Consider the following 13,837-nt stretch of genomic DNA (forward strand, 5'->3'; position numbering starts at 1 on the left):
CGGGTTTGAAGGTAATTTTGAGGCTCAAAATGTGGTTTTAGTGTCAGGGTTACAGTTGGGTTAGGCATTCATTTTTGATGGTGAGGGTAAGCAGCTAGGGAAAGCATTATGTCAATGGGATGTCCTCACTAAGATATGAAAACCAGTGTGTGTGTGTGTGTGTGTGTGTCAGCGGTGGTGTGTGATTGGCTGAGGATCAGCGTGACAGCTTCTGACTCAGCCACTCATGTTTCCAGCTCTGCTTCCACTTTTAGAGCCTGCAGGCAGAAAGCAGGGCAAAGGTCAGTATCACAGCCTAATGTCTGAATCCACACACTGCACCTGCAGCTCCACACTCACTTTAAGGACAACAGGTCAGCAGGTTGCTAACGAGCCTCTGCTTTATTATGATTGTTATTTATTAATATTTACCTGCACCTTTAGTTAGTATGACCTGAACCCTTCAGCCTGTTTCAGAGCTCACCTGTGTCGGCCTGACCGTGATGTACTCTGGATTATCTGTGTCTGCATGAGTCCAGCACTGACACTTTTGGGGCAGAAAGTCACAGGCTCATTTCCTTCTTGTTTCCTTACAATCAGGTCTTTAAGTCTGACGTCATTAGCCATGTCTGGGCCCAAACTCTGCTGCAGGTCCCAAAGTCAAATGATCACTGTAGCATTACTGAGAGTTGAAAAACTTCTAAATTCTTTCATCTTTAATAAAATGATCAGCGTTGCTGCTTTACCAGGTGAAACAATTACGTTTAACATCCATGAAAACCAAATTTATTACATTTAACAGAGTTAGAAGTTAGCAGGAAGTTAGCTCGCTAGCTTCCACCTAAACATGATATAGCATGCTCTGACTGAGAGATTTCTTAAGCATTCAAACGTACAGCTCTGCTATCACTTCCAACATAAATGAAGACAGGAAACTAAACAGCAGTGACGTTTGTAGGGTTACTGAAGTTGGGCTAGCTGGTATATAATGATGTGCTACGTGGCCGCTAGCAACACAGCTATGTTAGCATAAACACAGTGAAGCTGGAGGATGAATGCTAACTTTTTTCCACTTGATAAAAGTTAACTTGATGGTTCGGGACAAATGTAATCGCATGGCAGGATGCTGTAAACGGACCAAACTTCAGTCAGGAGAACAACTGAGATAATCCATCCACAATACGAGGTTAGTCATTAATATACTGCTGCTGGGCTGGAGTTACATCGTGAGGTTTAAAACTGAGCTTTAAAACGATTAGCGGTAATAAAACCGAAAGAGGCCGACAGCAATCACTGACTGTTTTTAGGGGCTTGTTGAGATTAAATAGAACAAGATACAAAGCATTAAAACATATTAAAAACACAAAAGCCTTATTAAATGCAGACTACTTCGGGCCTGGAAGCAGGACTCATCATGTCATCACTTAAAAACCGAATAGCAGATTTTATTCATTTTACAAACTCAGGAAGTCAAATAACGACTTTTTAATAACGTGTTCATGGACACACTCAAAGAAGCAGCTGCTGGACAAACAGTCCAGGTTAAGCTGGTCATGCTGCAGCCGTGGCAAAGAATGCAAACCGTTTTTATTATTTTTGTCTGATTGGTCACAATCCTCAAATCTGCCCAGAGACAGTGAAAGAAGGATGCTGATTGGCCTAAACTGCCCCGGAACTCAGAGCTCAGAAAATGAAAGTGAAGACTCTCTGAGACACAGACGGATCGAATACGGATCAGGACCAACCGGAATAGATCAGGACTGATCAGCTTCATCGACATGTTTGTCCTGCAGCTGATGTTGATGTCTCTGTTGCTCCACCGCACCATGAGCTCAGGTAGTGAAAGCTGCTGTGCTCACCTGTCTGACTGTACCTGTATCTGTCAGTGTTTGGTTATCTGTTCGATTCAACGTCCTGATTAATTCAATCATTCAGAGACTCAAATGTCACATTTTTAAATCAAAGGTAAAAGATAAAAACATGGTTAGTGATTTCACCGATGGACCTGTGATGTCAGACTGATTTTACAGGTTCAAACTTTTTAATCTCTCTGTACATTTAAAATGTTGCTCGGCATAGTGTAAAAACTGGATTCAAACTTGATTTTAGAAAAGGAAGAAAAAAAAAAAAAAACCCTAACTTTGACAGCATTTGTAAGGATTTCGTCATGTTAGGGCTGTGTGGCAGGCAGGGATTGACCCAAAGTGCAGATTCAACAGAGGCGAAAGTCTAAGTCAAAAAGCAGCTTTATTACTGAACAAAAAAACATACAAAACCTAAACTGGGAATCAGGAAAACTAAGCATACGTGGAGGCACACAGGGAAACACACAGCATGAGGGAGAAACACAGGGCTACACTGAAGGATAAAGAGGGGAATGAGACACAGGTGGAGAGCACAGCTGGGCGTAATCTGACATGACAACACCAGGGGAAGCAAAACTCAAAACACTGACATAGGACACAGACTTTCAAAGTAAAATAGGAAACATAACAGACGCGGACTTGACGAGGGGATACAGCTGACAGAGAACAAAGGGAACACACCGGCAGGGATGAGTGTACACTAAACAGAAGGAGCACAGAACCACAACCAAAGAACTAGAACACAAGAAATGCAAAGGACCTGAGGAGAGGGGAATACTAGAGACAGAAATCAAAACCAAGAGACGAGCAAAAACACATCATGAAATCAAGGATAACTAATACAAACAGAAAAAGTCCACAGACTCAGGACCATGACAGATTTCACACTTCTCCTTTCCCAGGTATTCATCATTTACCACATCATGAAATTATGTGAAATCTAGACATCAGTGTGCCTCGTTTTGTTTGGTAAGATTGTCTTCATATGGTCAGGGAAGAGACTCAAACGACAACTCAACTCTGGAAGACCCGGCTCGACAACTATGGTATGGGGGTCAATATGAAAAAGACTGAATACCTGGAAGGAGACTCCCCAAACTGATGGCACCATCATAACACAGAGTTGAAGTTCCACTACCTGTGTTCAGTCATCAGCTACAACGGAAATATCACCTCCGATGTCCGAGCACGAATAATGCAGCCTGGTTAAAATGGCGAGAGGTCACTGGTGTACTTTGTGACACAAAAATGCCAGATCGACTCATGGGAAAATGGCTGCGCATGTTGGCCCGCATTGACCACACATGAGCAGGCCCTAAACACCACGATCTCCGTGGTGTTTAGGGCCTGCTCATGTGTGGTCAATGCGGGCCAACACGGAGATGCACGTGCTCCGATGGAGAATGGGAATAACGAGATGGGACCGGGTTATTAACGAGGACATACGGAAGTGACTAGGTGTAGCCGATACCGATACGCATATGGACCGATGGACCGATACCGATACGTAATATCGGATCGGTCCATCTCTAGTTAAATCATTTAATAATTGATCAAAAATATTAAATTTTCAATTCAGTTCAGATCAATTTTATTTATATAACACCAAATCAGAACTAGAATACTTTATTAATCCCTGAGTAGTCTAAGGAGCCCGGGAAGAAAAGCGTCTGGACTTCTTTAAGTTGCTTGAAGACGTTTCATTCGAGAAGCTTCTTCAGTTCTGAGGTCAAATGTCCCAGCCATGTGGGGCAGGTCTGTCAGCACACAGAGCTGAGTGAGAGGGGCTGTTATTGTGTGTGTATATGAATCTCTCACCCCAACCAATCACAGCAGATGGCCCCGCCCCTCCCTGAGCCTGGTTCTGCCGGAGGTTTCTTCCTGTTAAAAGGGAGTTTTTCCTTCCCACTGTCACCAGAGTGCTTGCTCATAGGGGGTCATATGATTGTTGGGATTTTCTCTGTATGTATTATTGTAGGGTCTACCTTACAATGTAAAGCACCTTGAGGCGACTGCTGTTGTGATTTGGTGCTACATAAATAAAATTGAAATTGAAATTGAATGATAGCAAACATTAAAACACATTTCCTGCACGCAGAAATGAATTTTCCTTGCTTGAAATAATTTTGCTGTCAAGATAGAATAGAATAGAATAGAATAGAATTCAACTTTATTGTCATTGCAAATGCACAAGTACAGGGCAACGAAATGCAGTTTGCATCCATCCAGAAGTGCTTTAGTGATATAGATATATTACAATATATATTAGCAATAGTATAGATATGTAAGTATATTACAGAAATTGTCACGATCCTGGGTCTTAGGACCCAGTGTTTTGAGTTCTAGTTCATTTTGATGTTTATAGTATGTTTAGCTCATTAGGCCTCCTATGTTCATTTGCTTATTAGTTCCCCCTTGTGTTTCAACCCATGTTAAGTCTCCCCTGCCCTTCATGTCTCTCTGTGCCCCCTCTGTTCTGTTTATTGTGGGTCTTTGCATGTTTGAGTTTCTTGTTTTCTGTCACCCTGCATTGTGCATTATGTTCTCATGGTTGGTCTTTTGTTACTCCCTCTAGTCTAGTCTCTTGTGTTCAAAGCTGAGTATTTCCCTCTGTGTATTTTGGTTCTTAGACCTCTGCCTTATGGTTTGTCTCTGTTTCTTAGTTGCTGTCTCCACTGTGTCTAGTTCGCGTCTCTGTGTGATACTTCCTGTTTTACTTTGAAGGTCCATGCCTCATGTGAGTGTTTCTAGTTTTGCGTCTCTGTCTCGTCCAGTCCTGATTTCTCCCAGCTGTGCCCTCCTTCTGTGTCTCATTCCCTCGTTATCCCTCTGTGTATTTAAGCCCTGTGTTTCTCTTTGTCAGTGTCGTAGTCTCCCTCATAGCTGTGTGATTTTTCCCTGTGGCTCCTCGTGCTTTAGTCTCCCCAGTTTAAGTTTAGTACTGTTTTTTGTTTCACTTTATGCCAGCATTAAAGCTGTGTTTTTGAGTTTACGTTTCGTCTCCGTGAGTTTGCGTTTGGGTCCTTCTCCTGCCTGCCACACAGCCGAACCATGACAGAAATGGGTCTATTATGGTATGTTATTGTCACGGGTTGCTCTGAGGATCCACTCGCAGGACTCCGGAGTGCGTTGTAACAGAGACCGTTTATTCACAAAAATCTTCACCAAGTGTATTTACAGGCAGTGCGAGGACAGTGCTATATACAAGATGTGCGAGGACGGGTTCCAGGGCTCCAGGGAAAACAAGGGGATCACACACACGCTCACGCCAACCTCTCTCCGCTAGTGACCAGCCACCTCTTACACGCTCCACACGGGGAAACACGCTCCACACGGGGAAACACGGGGACGGGTCCGGGGAATCTAGAACAGAGAGACAAATGTTACTTTCTGAGGCGGAAGTGTGGGAAACTAGGGCTCGACGTGTACTGACAGGAGTCTTCACAACAATCCAGCGTTGAACAGCTGATCTCCTCCTTCTGATATACCAGCTGGTCTGATGAGGCCCAGGTGTGCATGATCCGGGAGGGCGTGGGCTGAGGGCGTGAACCTGCCATGAGTTCCGCCCCGGCAAAACAGGGGAGGGGGAGAGAGATTGCTGATCAGTGCCTTGCCGACCCCGCAGGTCGTGACAGTTATAATGTACACGGTATGAAGTATGTTGTGAATATTCTATAACTATAAGTATGTACAGGCTGTAGTGAGTACAAGCTATGTGCAGGCTATGAACAGGATATAAATATGAAAAACTATACAGAATATGAAATAAATAACTTTACAGAAATCTGAGATATACAGCTATACAGAAATGGGAACTATGCAAGTTGTAAACAGTTGTAGGATTAAAGATTATTGAATGCACAGAATGATTATTTACACAGAGCTATACAGTAGTGCAGTTAAGATAAGTGAGGGTGTAGATAGTTTCTACAGAGGCTATATAAAGTGCTAGTGGTTGTGAGTGGTGGTTCAGTCCATGTTATTATTGTGTTTGAGGGTACAGTTGTGCCCTCGAGGCCTGGAGTTTGACACCTGTGATATAGAGTGAAACAATGGTTTCACCCAAAACCTGATAATGACCTACATGCTTTTGGGTTTTTTTACAATGGTTCATGTGATGAAGCACATGAAGCACCTGGGACTTTTTACCATTTGGTTTTAGAACTGAACACGCTTCTGGGATGAAATGTCTCAAACAAGGCTAACACACCAACACAACAACCACTGTGCTTACACAGGCCACGGAGAGCAGCCACTGGTTGCAGGACTCCGACCTCAGCCAATGGCATGATAATCGGGTTCAGCAGGAGCCAGTAGTGGGGAAGGGTAGAGCCCAGAGGTCGGGAGCTTTGGGAACATTAGCCTGAAGTTTTACGTTATTTTAAGTAACACTGTTGTAAATTTGTTCCATCAGGCACAGGACGACACTCCCTCTGGGCGCTTGCCTCCTACATCCCAGGCTCTGCCCACTTCCCAGAGTTCACTGTTGTTCTGATGTTGGATGACATCCAGGTGGGATACTATGACTCAAAGGTCGACCGGGTGATGAGGGCGAGCACGGCATCTGACCACGAAGCGGAACTCAACCTGGGCCAGGAGCCCGTGACTGTGCTACGAGACATTTACTCCAGCATGAAGAAGAGGCTGAATCTGGTGAAGCATCGCTTTAACCTGACCATCGATGGCGTTCATGTCCAGCAGAGGGTAACGGGCTGCGAGGTACTGGAGGACGGCCAGCCGGCACTCATCATGTTCAGAGACGGCTTCAACGGGCAGGACGCCGACAGCCTGCTCTACAACATGACCCACTTCACGTATGCTGTCAGGGAAGGCTGGGAGATCCAGTGGGACGCCCTAAAGAAAACATCCTTCCAGATGCTGTATTCAAACATATATCTACCGTTCTGTGTGCGGACGCTCCAACACTTCCTGGAGCGCGAGAAGCACCTTGTGATGCGAAGGGTGAAGCCTCGACTCCGCTTTATCACCAGGCAAGTGGTGGGCGGGGCTCAGGTCACCTGCCTGGCCACTGACTTCTACCCTCGCCACATTAACCTGAGCCTGCTGCGGGACGGCCAGCCCGTGGACGAAGGCGAGCTGCGCATCGGCTCGGTGCTGCCCAATGGGAACGGCCTCTACCAAGTGAGGAAGACATTGATGGTCGACGAAAAGGAGCTGCAGAGGAAACACAACTACACCTGTGAGGCGTCTCACCTGAGCCTGGACAACCGGCTGAGGGTAAACTGGAGGGCGGAGTCATCGAACTCTCACAGAGTTCATTCCATCTCGCCTCTGGTCTTCCTGCTGCTCGCTGCCGTCCTGCTGCTGCTGGTGCTGAGGAGGAGGAGAAGGAGGAGGAAGGAGAGGTCAGAGGGCGTGGCCACAGAAACACAGGAGCAGGTGGGAGAGAGAGAGCAGTCAGACGACCTCGTGACGTGACTCTGTGTGGCATCAGAATCACCTTTATGGGTGTACCTTGATAGGTTTGTAGCTTGAACCTATTCGCTGGAACGTTGAAGACAATATAATTACACAGCAAAAGCATTGAACACCAAGTAGGCAGAGTTCTTCGTGTTACTCATGCATGAGGGAGACCTGCCTGGAGCCAAGTGTCGTCCCACCACTTGACCTCCATCAGACTCTCAGCCAGGTTCCCCATAGCACTCCTTTTATTGTGGTTACATGAATATGCATAGGGTCATTAACATATGACGTCTACATACAAACAAAGAGTACCGTGTGTGTGTGTGTGTGTGTGTGTGTGTGAGTGTGTGTGTGTGTGTGTGTGTGTGTGTGTGTGTGTGTGTGTGGGGGGTCAGAGTGTGACCCCATAAATGACTTCCCTAAACCTGCTGGTCTGGAAGTCCAACAGTTCATCTAAACAAAAGGCACTTAGCCTAAAACAGATACAGCCACGTTTATCCTACCATAAAACAATAAAACAAGGTACGACCTCTTCCCATGCTCCCAGGATGTAGGTGTGCATTCCAGTGTGGAATACACACCAAGCCTTTGCAGCCTGCTAAAGATCACACATCCTATCACTACACAATTGATTATACACCTCTAAGCATATATGGTTAAATATTTCTAAGCATAAATGACAATCAACAATACAAAACCTAACAACCTACAGAAGGAACTGAGCTCCAGTTTGTCGCTGCTCTCGCTGCAAACAGAACACAGTAACATGTATGAAATATTAACATGTACAAAAATATATTTGCATATAACATATTTCCATCATGACCTCTGTACTAACAGAGCATCTGTGGAGGCGGAGCTCCAGTTGTAGTGAGAGAAATTCTACGGTTTAGATTGGATTTTACTAATTAGCAGTATGTGTGGATGCAGACTGATAGTCAGTCTAACTAGCATTAGGCACTCGCGACCAATTAAGGTCACTTCCTGAAACAAATAATGGAGATTAAGTATCGGAATTTCAGGAGTGTGACCCCGCCTCCAAACACGCCCCTTCTGATTCTCATCTCTATATGTTCCCCCACTTCTGCAAGCTGTTTATTCTCATTTACGAGCCCCACCCTCCCTTTTCAATTCTCCAACTTCTTCACTTCTGTGTAGTACACGGGTTCTGCCTGGCCCCTTCGAGGCCTTCCCCAAACCGCAGCTCAGCTCATGTCTAAGCTTTTACCTACTAAAACGCTGTCAAACATAAAATGAGGGCGTGGACCCAGCATGTGAAATAAATGAATTAATAACACAGTGCTTCAAAATACTAGAAGCTTCAAAATGAACCCACAAACAGAAATGTCCTTCTGTTATTTATAATAAAGTCATGATTTTATTTGTGTCATATTTATCTATTGATGGATGCTGTCACGAGTTTTTGTGTTTCAAACGTTGTAACTACGTAACGTAACACTATGTTCTTATTGTTGTTCATGGTTTTGGCTTTCTTTAGTGATTGTTCCTCCCTTAGTATTTACCTCAGCAGTGTATACTCTGTGATTTCCCATGTCCCACGTTTCATGTCTCCCCACTCATTGTGTAAGCTGTGTGTCCTGAGTCTGTGTGTTTCCTGTTTTATTTTGATAGTTCCTGTCCTGTGTGCAGTGTATCTAGTTTTGCTTCCCCCTGTCTCATTAGGTCTGATGTGTCCCAGCCAGGCCCGGCCCTAACCAATCTGGCGCCCTAGGCAAGATTTTAGGTGGCGCCCCCCTACATCGGCAGTGTAGTGTATGTACTCACAAGAAACCGAATAGCTTTGTCTTTGACCTTTTTTTTTTTACTTAAAGAAAGCAAATTCACAATCAGAATAATTAACAAGATAAAAAAATATATGAATAAATAAATGAATACAAAAAAATAAAAAATGAATATATGAAATACAATAACACCGCTTGATGCTGCTGCAAAACTGGTGGGTTGTGCTGCTGAAGTGGAGGCAGCAGCGGTAGATGTGGTAGATGGCCCAGGGGTGGGATTTAGAAACTTCAACAGTGCATCTGAAGAGAGGAGTATGTGACACCACTGAGTATTAAAGTCTAATAATAAAAACATATGATTCCAGGAATAAAATGAAATGATATAATATAAATGAAAAACCAAAGAGATATATGTATGATGTTAACTGATATGCAAATTAGATTAGATTCAATTTATTGTCATCGTTACAGTGAAATGCTGAATAGCAGAATGCAAAGTAACAGTATAATATCATATGAGAATGTTATGTTATGATTATCTTTGACCGAATCACAGCAGTGCTCATATTAAAAAACAGCATTCCCTCTCATGTGATATTGCTTAATTAACATTAATGATGTGCGCTTTAACAACTAGGCTTACAACTATAATATATACAGGGGTGGAAAAGTGACTATTACCTGCAGGGTAAACGTTAGCTAACCAGAAGGCAATAACAATGTAAACAAAAAACACCTGCTTAAAAGATGAATACAAATGAGGAATGGTGGGAAAGGTGGGAGTACTGTAATTACCTAACGTTACATTATTATTTTCCATAACAATTTAGCCCCCTCCACAATATTAACTGACGTTAAAACAGTTAACTAGCTATTTATTGATTAGCAATTAGCGAATCATGTAACATTAGCTTAATGCTAAAAATTTAGGTTACTATCACATTCAAATAATTTCATGTAGGCTAACGTTACCTACCTCTGTCTTTTTCTCGTTTCTCCTCCTCTTCTTCTCTCTTTTTTCTTCCCTGGCCACCTGACAGTTTTGTGTCCAAAAGGAACCATGATACGGGAAGGGAGGGGGCGCATTGTACGGGGAGGGGGGCGTAATGTTGTAACAAATAATATTTCTATTAAATAAGATTTACTTTGCATTTTAATTAACGTGGGATTATTTTTTGTATTTAGAAATAATAGTACCAACTTCTTTTTTTTTTCCCAACATTTGTGGCACTGGCGTGGCGCCCCCTGATGGTCCCAGCTGTGTTCCCTCCTGTCCCCGTCCTCTCGTTGTCCTGCTGTGTTTTCCTCTGTGTCCGCTTTAAGTTTTCATCCCGTGTACGAGTCCTGCGTTTGGGTCCCTGCCTGCTGCAGCACACACCGTGACACATGCAAAGGAAAAGAAATCATTTACACATAATTTCAGACTTCAGTTAAAATAAGAACAAAGAGGTCCAGTTTGTGTCTGAGGAGACGCGAAGAAAACATGGATCGGCATGTCTGGAGTCGCAAAGACAAGAAAACATCAAATTTAAAAATCAGAGCCAGGAGGAATGCTCAGAGGGCAAAGGTCATCAGTTCACAGAAAGAAAGCAGGTGGTTGGCCACAGCTGCAGAGGTTTGTATCTTAACGGTGACCATAGCTGGACTGGCCATCGGGCATACCGGGCATTTGCCCGGTGGGCCGCTGGCGATTTTTTGTTTTTATGGGCTGATGGATTTTTTTTTTTTTTAAGGAAGGGTATATATAATGAAAGGTGTTGGATTGGCCAATTGGTCATGATCGACTCTGGGCTGGACCAATTACAGCCGAGGAGGCCGGATGCACCCTCCCCCTTGTTTAGCAATCACGTGATTTTCGCGCATTGCATGTTGGGAACTCGTGGCAAAACAATCCAAGTACCGCATCAAATGCAAGCATTTGCAGCACCGCAAAACGTTCATTCTCCGGTTCCAATACCTTCTTGTTTTTTCTTTGCCGCACAAAAAAGGAATGTACAAAACAAAAAGAGAACAATGCCGGTCCGTACAAAGACAGACTCGACGAAAAGACAAAGAAAAGATACGAGGAAAAAATCAAAGGAGTGAAAGGGTCAGACCCTTACGAGCACACAGAGGGACAAAAGACGTCAGCGTGCTGCCCAACTTTCACCACGCTCAGATTTATAATCATACGGTTCTTGGAGTGAGTGCATACACTCGTGAAGTTTAGTAACTTCAGGTCACTGCAACAAGCCCAGGTACAGTTTACCGACGGATGGGTGCAGGACCTTGAAATGCACCGTGTAGAAAGTAAAGACCATCGTACGTATCATAAGTTTACCAGTCTCACAAATCGTCGTCATAGATACACATTCGTTAACCGTTTATTAATAGGACCTTTGAGCTCAACGGTAATTAATTAGTAGTGGAAATAATTTCTGGTTCATTACAGAAATGTAGCAGTGACAATAATACTGTATGCTGTAATCGTACTGGGCAATTAGTGATACAAACAACTGTTTTATCCTGTGAATAAAAGTATATGTTTTTGTCAATGTACCATAATAACAGAAGTGAAACGCAATATTGTGTCAGGACAATTCACTATTTATGCACAATAAACAAAGGAGCATAGCGCGACAATTTCTGTTCAGCGCCAGACTTGCTTGTAACCTATGTGACCCATGGTAGGTACCTATTTAAAATAGGACAGAGCCGTAGGCGCACAGTCAGTTTAAAAGAGTTTAATTTTTAATACAAAATAAAAGAAACAGTGTAACAGCAGCACCTAAAAACAATTAAAAACGTTACCTTATTAAAAAACGATAAGACTGTACGATTGCCCGTGAGGCAGGACAAGCGCTGCGGAGAACAGTTTAAAAACAAATCGACATAGCACACAGGTTAAAAATGGACAGCAACTCACACATGACCCCAAATGGGTAAAAAACTATAGAAAAAAAGGCAAATCTTCGGTGCTGTCTTCACTCGGGCCCCCCGCTGTGCATGCAAGAGCGGGGAGACAAAAAAAGGATTTGTTTTCCCTGCAGCGCCTTCACCGCCTGCGAATCAATATCTGTGGTGCCTACTGATACAGAAAAAGTAAAACAAAAAACCAAAACCATCGACAGCCGCAGCAGTCAGTCTGTCGGCTTACACCAGTTTAAAACAAATTAAAACACACTGATGTGTCGGGTCCTTTGCCCGCAGCCAGAAATCCACCTGGCAAAGCAGCAGCTCGGTACTCTGTGAATAAAAGGCAGGAGATCACTAGCTGGACAATAAAACACAGGAAAGTTCCTCCACTGAATTGGTTTTGTTACCTGTCCACAAGTTCGTGTCACACCCTAATAAATGTGGGTCAGTGGCGATGAAGTCCACTATACCGTTCTCACGGGAGCAATGTTTCCCACCTACAAGGGTGCAAATAACTGTAAACCTCTGCCAACAGCCAGAGCTCAAGTGGTACATTTTTGTGTAACCTACCGTTCTAACAGAAGTTTAGGGGAGGACACGTATCAGACTTTCATAGTTAAGAAACACCAACTTGCCCAACTCGGACCAAGCACTCGCAGCTTCAGGTTTGCAAAGGAATACCCAATTGCCCACACCTGCGCTTATGAAAGGAGCGAAGACCAGCTCCGCCCACCAGGGGCGGTCCCAAGTCTCCAGGTCTCACCTGTCACATTCATATCACTAATTATGTTATGAAAATGACGCATTAACTGACCTGTGTGGAAATGCTTGGAAGCTGTTGCTTGTGAAGCTCGCACACAAGAATTTCACTCACATGTGCTGTACCAATGTACCTGCACATGTGATGTGACAATAAAAGTGATTTGATTTGATTTGGAGCAGACTAACATGTGAGCTGGAGTGTTCTGGGACGTTATATTTGGTATATCCAGACCATCCGTCGGCTCTTACTTCGGAAACATGGCTTAAAAAATTTCTCTTCAACGACGTAATCCGATTAAAAAAAACGATCTCTTTACCCGTCGGCTTCCCGTGGCTGTCATGCGACCGGCTATTGCAGTTAATAATACAACAGCTTCTTGCCATTTTTTGGGTTTCTTTTTATCGCTGTGTAACTGAGTTCAATTGAAAGCCTGCGTGCGCTAGTACCTCTTGCCACAAGTTCCCAGAATCCTTTGCGGTTTTACCCCTGAATGACGTCACATTTTCAATCTTTGTCCTGGTGGGCCGGTCTCTAGTCAAAATGCCCGGGCCGATTTTTTGTCCCAGTCCAGCCTTGACGGTGACCCTGTCCTCCAAATATGGTGTTTTACGGTAAACTTCATCTGCTGAATCTGAGCCAGGCTGAAACACCTGGTCTGAAGCCTGTGGGAGGTGTACACCTGGTTCATACACCTGACGTTATTCCAAAGCACGACAGAGTCCAGGGACACATCATTCACCTGCACCGTAATCCGTGCAGTGACTCCCAAAGTGTGGGCCGTAATGGTGAGAGAGACATCAGGCTGGTACAGGCGGAGCTGGGTTAGTCCTCAGCTGCACCGCAGCATGTGCCGATCACTAAACGTTGCACTTTGGTAAATGGTAAATGGCCTGTATTTGTATAGTGCTTTACTCAGTCCCTAAGGACCCCAAAGCGCTTCACACTACATTCAGTCATCCACCCATTCACACACTGGTGATGGCAGCTACATTGTAGCCACAGCCACCCTGGGGCGCACTGACAGAGGCGAGGCTGCCGGACACTGGCGCCACCGGGCCCTCTGACCACCACCAGTAGGCAAACATGGGTTAGCATTTTGCCCAAGGATATTCGCTATGCAGCCAGGAGGCAGCCTGGGATCGAACCACCTTTACCTGCTAGCAGTTGCT

The 13,837-nt window shown here is 44.3% G+C and overlaps 1 protein-coding gene across 1 annotated transcript; it reads left to right on the forward strand.

Annotated features, from left to right (window-relative positions):
* Positions 1-1,692: 1,692 nt before the first annotated feature.
* On the forward strand, positions 1,693-10,030 carry LOC143419542 (major histocompatibility complex class I-related protein 1-like). The gene is made up of 2 exons (XM_076886716.1): positions 1,693-1,815; positions 6,259-10,030. The coding sequence occupies exons 1-2, from the start codon at positions 1,758-1,760 to the stop codon at positions 7,281-7,283; spliced, it is 1,083 nt and encodes a 360-aa protein (XP_076742831.1). The 5' UTR covers positions 1,693-1,757; the 3' UTR covers positions 7,284-10,030.
* The last annotated feature ends 3,807 nt before the right edge of the window (positions 10,031-13,837 follow it).

This window comes from Maylandia zebra, linkage group LG1, assembly GCF_041146795.1.
Source record: "Maylandia zebra isolate NMK-2024a linkage group LG1, Mzebra_GT3a, whole genome shotgun sequence".
In the NCBI taxonomy this organism is placed as follows: domain Eukaryota; kingdom Metazoa; phylum Chordata; class Actinopteri; order Cichliformes; family Cichlidae; genus Maylandia; species Maylandia zebra.

Coding starts and splice junctions, on each gene's coding strand:
- LOC143419542 (XM_076886716.1), top strand. CDS start 1,758: ATGTTTGTCCTGCAGCTGATGTTGATGTCTCTGTTGCTCCACCGCACC. Junction 1,816..6,258: donor CCACCGCACCATGAGCTCAG/GTAGTGAAAGCT, acceptor TTGTTCCATCAG/GCACAGGACGACACTCCCTC.